Source organism: Lactuca virosa, chromosome 5 (assembly GCF_052849685.1).
Source record: "Lactuca virosa cultivar CGN04683 chromosome 5, Lactuca_virosa_CGN04683_v6, whole genome shotgun sequence".
NCBI classification, from domain to species: Eukaryota; Viridiplantae; Streptophyta; class Magnoliopsida; order Asterales; family Asteraceae; genus Lactuca; species Lactuca virosa.
This window is the reverse complement of record NC_136430.1, coordinates 393182134-393186480: the sequence shown is the minus strand read 5'-3', so window position 1 is coordinate 393186480 and position 4347 is coordinate 393182134. Positions and strand designations below refer to the sequence as shown.

At 36.9% G+C, this 4347-nt stretch overlaps 1 protein-coding gene across 1 annotated transcript; it reads left to right on the top strand.

Moving 5' to 3' along the window:
* Positions 1-426: 426 nt before the first annotated feature.
* LOC145110790 (calcium-dependent protein kinase 13) lies at positions 427-4084 on the top strand. The gene is made up of 7 exons (XM_079047102.1): positions 427-1367; positions 2237-2380; positions 2531-2683; positions 2817-2932; positions 3138-3305; positions 3389-3619; positions 3717-4084. Exons 1-7 carry the CDS (start codon positions 731-733, stop codon positions 3864-3866), a joined length of 1599 nt encoding a protein of 532 aa, XP_078903228.1. The 5' UTR covers positions 427-730; the 3' UTR covers positions 3867-4084.
* The last annotated feature ends 263 nt before the right edge of the window (positions 4085-4347 follow it).

The window sequence follows — 4347 nt, the reverse complement described above, 5'->3', positions numbered from 1 at the left end:
ACACTTTTGGTCTTTGCAATCAATATTTTTATATTTTTTTGGAACCTTTTAATATTTAAAGTTTGGCCACAAAACTTTAACGGTTTGACAACTTTGATCCCTTTTCTAAAAAGTTGCTAATTCCTACCCCTTTAATTCTTTAGTCATTTTCATACTTCTGGTCCTTGCAGTCAAAACTTTTACATTTTTTGTCTGGGGCAAAGCCCGAACTTTTCATCCTTACACTTTCTATGTTTGTCATATTTATCAATTCGGAAACAACATTGAAAGTTTCTGACCCCCGCGTAACGGAGGTAACCTTTCTAGTTAGCATTAAAAACTTTTTTGTTGTAATCAATTTTATTTAACAAAACTATTTGTTTTTTTTAATTTTTTTTGGTAGAAATTTTGTTTACCGATGGCCCCATCCTTCTTCATATGCTCCGTCCTGTTCCGACCCTTCCTTTCCAGTTCTAGCCGACGAAGCACACCCCCACTCTCTTTCTCTCTCTTCGACAGAAGCTCTCTCTCACACACACTCACACACTACACTCTGCTATTCGCCCAGCTGCTTCAACTTTCTCTCTCTACCGAGCGTTCTATCTGCAGGCTACACTTCCATTACTGTAGGAATATGGCTTTTCGATTTTGACTGGTATTATGATGTGAAACCCTAGCTTTGGCAAGCTACGGTTAGGGTTTGCAAATTTGAAGTTCTAGCTCGATTTTGTTTAAGAATCTCTGGATTTAGATGGGGAATTGTTGCAGATCTCCAGCGGCTGTTGCCAGGGAAGATGTGAAGTCTTCAAACTACTCTGGTCATGACCATAACAACAGGAAGGACAAGGCTAACGCCGGGAACGGTAAGAAGGCGTCGATCGCTGTCCTCACTGATGTGTCGAAGGAAAATATTGAAGAGAAGTATATGTTGGATAGGGAACTTGGACGCGGAGAATTTGGAGTGACTTACTTGTGTATAGATCGAAGCTCGAGGGAATTGTTGGCCTGTAAGTCGATTTCGAAGCGGAAGCTACGGACGGCTGTGGATGTTGATGATGTGAGGAGAGAAGTGGCGATCATGAAACATTTGCCGGAGAACTCGAGTATTGTGACGTTGAGAGAAGCTTGTGAGGATGAGAATGCGGTGCATTTGGTGATGGAGCTGTGTGAGGGAGGCGAGCTCTTTGACCGGATTGTTGCGCGTGGACATTACACCGAGCGTGCAGCTGCGGCAGTGACTAGGACGATTGTGGAGGTTGTGCAGCTGTGTCATAAGCATGGAGTCATTCATAGAGACTTGAAACCAGAAAATTTCTTGTTTGCAAACAAGAAGGAGAATTCGCCTCTCAAAGCTATTGATTTTGGCCTGTCTATCTTCTTCAAGCCAGGTGAATGATTTTCAGAATTGCCTGATCTAATATAACTTATCGCAGCCAAATGTGAAGACCAATACATTGTATAATTGGTTTTATGGATTTAGAACACGATTAATCTTTTTCCATTTACGAATGTTAATATAAACTCTCTCATAAATCAAGTTGTGGAAACTCAGCCAAACATGGTATTGTTTGGTTAATATGTTCCTCTATTTAAATAATGAATGTACGAGATAACAAGAACAATACCAACAACTTCCATCAGACACTAATCGGGATATACTGAAAACGATATTATATTGTCTTTTGCCTAATTTTAACATTTTAGAGCTTTCTGCACCTTTGCCATTCTAATTTTGGGTATTTATTTTGTTTGTTTGCAACTTGAAATAACTCATCAAGGTCTCCTTCACTTAACTCACCATTTCCTATAAACGACTTGTCAAAACTCAAGATTCAAAATAATCCCTTCACTGATCTATTAGCACATCATCTTTGTCTAATGTATGTTCCTCATCATTGATGTATCTGATGCGACTTATATCCTTAGCATTCCTCTATTATATCTTCACATGCCTTACATTTAGCTTTTCTTAGAGCCTTCTTAGCTTCACTTTTGGCAAGTTTATTACTTCTAGATGTTCTTTACTCAATACTTTGGAAATGTATAATCTCAATCATTTTATGGTAGGTTATGGAGAAGTCTTATATGATTACTTTAGACATTTCATAAGAAAAAACTGATGGTCATTACTATTAGCCATTTAGCCCTTAGGAAATATGAGTGAAAATGACATTTGGTGCTCCTGGAAAGAGTTTAGTATTTAGTACAACAGTCAAAAACCACCTCAATCCAACTGTAATTCATCATTTATATACAGGTGAGAGGTTTTCTGAAATTGTTGGAAGCCCCTATTACATGGCTCCTGAGGTACTTAAGCGTAACTATGGACCAGAGATTGATATATGGAGTGCAGGTGTCATTCTTTACATATTACTATGTGGTGTACCTCCATTTTGGGCAGGTAATTTCTTTTCCCTATAGTAGCATTGCAACTTTTAAAAGACATGAATGCCCTTCTCATCCTCATCATAAAGAAACTGTAAATATGTTATATTGCTATCAATCCTTTTAGCATTGAAGTTAAATTTTGTATTTTTTTCTGTTAATGTAGAGTCAGAACAGGGGGTTGCACAGGCGATTCTTCGTGGGGTAATAGATTTCAAACGTGAACCATGGCCAAGTGTTTCTGAAGGTGCCAAGAGTCTTGTAAAGCAAATGTTAGAGCCTGATCCGAAGTTACGCCTTACAGCTAAACAAGTGCTTGGTATGCTTCTTCTTCTTCTTATATAATTGTGTGTGTGTGTGTGTGTTCTTTTAAATTAATACGACCAAATTAAATTAAAAAAGTAAAAGAAATTAAACATTGCATGATTAATATTGGTTTGTGTTATTGATAGAACATCCTTGGCTGACAAATGCTAAAAAGGCTCCAAATGTTCCCCTTGGCGATGTTGTCAAGGCAAGACTAAAGCAGTTCTCATTAATGAATCGCTTCAAGAGAAAGGCTCTTCGAGTTAGTTTCCTATTTTCTCCTTCTCTCTCTCTTTTTTTCCTTAATGCAAGAAATAACAACCTACTTTCATTATTATCCTACTTTCATATCTTCAAATATGAAGCAATTTTCATTGCTATAATAATTGGATAGAAATTTTTCAAAAAATAGCTGATTCAGTAATCATCAACCTGTATTTGTATTTGTATATGTATGTGTGATATAGGTTATAGCTGATTTCTTATCCAATGAAGAAGTGGAAGACATCAAAGAAATGTTCAAAAAAATCGACACGGATGACGATGGTATTGTTACAATCCAAGAACTAAAAACCGGACTACAAAAATACAACACACAACTCGCAGAGTCTGAAGTCCAGCTTCTTATCGAAGCTGTAAGTCTTTGATGCCCTAAAAGATTCCAACTCCCAGATGCTTGTTTTTTTGTTTCAATTCATAAATTGTTTATTGTTCACAGGTAGACACAAACGGAAAAGGGACATTGGATTACGGTGAATTTGTTGCCATTTCACTCCACCTCAAAAAAATGGCAAACGATGAACATCTACACAAGGCCTTTTCATATTTTGATAAAGATGGAAACGGTTTCATAGAGCCTCAAGAGCTTCACGATGCTTTGATGGAAGACGGGGATGCCGATGGAGCAAATGTTGCAAATGATATCTTCCAAGAAGTCGACACAGATAAGGTACAGTCAGTCAAAGTCAAAAGTCAAACACAGTACAGTACAGTCTGTTCTGTTTTGATGTTCTGACATTTTAATTTAATTTATGATATGTATGTAGGATGGGAAAATTAGTTATGAGGAATTTGCTGCGATGATGAAAACGGGAACCGATTGGAGAAAGGCTTCGCGACATTACTCGAGAGGGCGATTTAACAGTTTGAGTGTCAAGTTGATGAAAGATGGTTCTATTAACTTGGGGAATGAATAGTGAGCAAAGCAAAACATTTGGGTTGATGATTTTATATTGTAATTATGGGTTTGTGTTTGGTTAGATGTGCTCCATTGTTGCCAATTACAAGGATGTTTGGGTAGGGTGTGTATGATTCTGGCTCGTGTTTTCGGGACTTTTGCTATAAAAGATTTGTTAGGCTTTACAACATTTTGTTAAGGATAATTGTTAGGTGCTTTTTATGTCTTTTTTCACAATCGGCTTTTGCATTCATGTTTGTTTATAATTAGAAACATAAATCCAGCTCAAAACTTTATACGATATGTTGTATGGGATGATTATTAAATAACTGGAAATTGAAAACCTGTAAAACACCGATAACTAATTTTATTGTTGATAACGGTTATATTAGGTGTGGCAAATCGGGTAGCCATTTTATGTTTTTGGTTAACATGAAACGACATGAGTTAGTTTTTCTTAACCCTGACATGACACAATAGCGTGATTTTGTTTGTTAACT

Bases quoted from the DNA above. Each gene is read 5' to 3' on its own strand.
- LOC145110790 (XM_079047102.1), top strand. From the start codon at position 731: ATGGGGAATTGTTGCAGATCTCCAGCGGCTGTTGCCAGGGAAGATGTG. The intron at 2,684-2,816 runs GTATGCTTCTTC...TGTTATTGATAG, and splicing joins TACAGCTAAACAAGTGCTTG to AACATCCTTGGCTGACAAAT. The intron at 3,620-3,716 runs GTACAGTCAGTC...ATATGTATGTAG, and splicing joins AAGAAGTCGACACAGATAAG to GATGGGAAAATTAGTTATGA.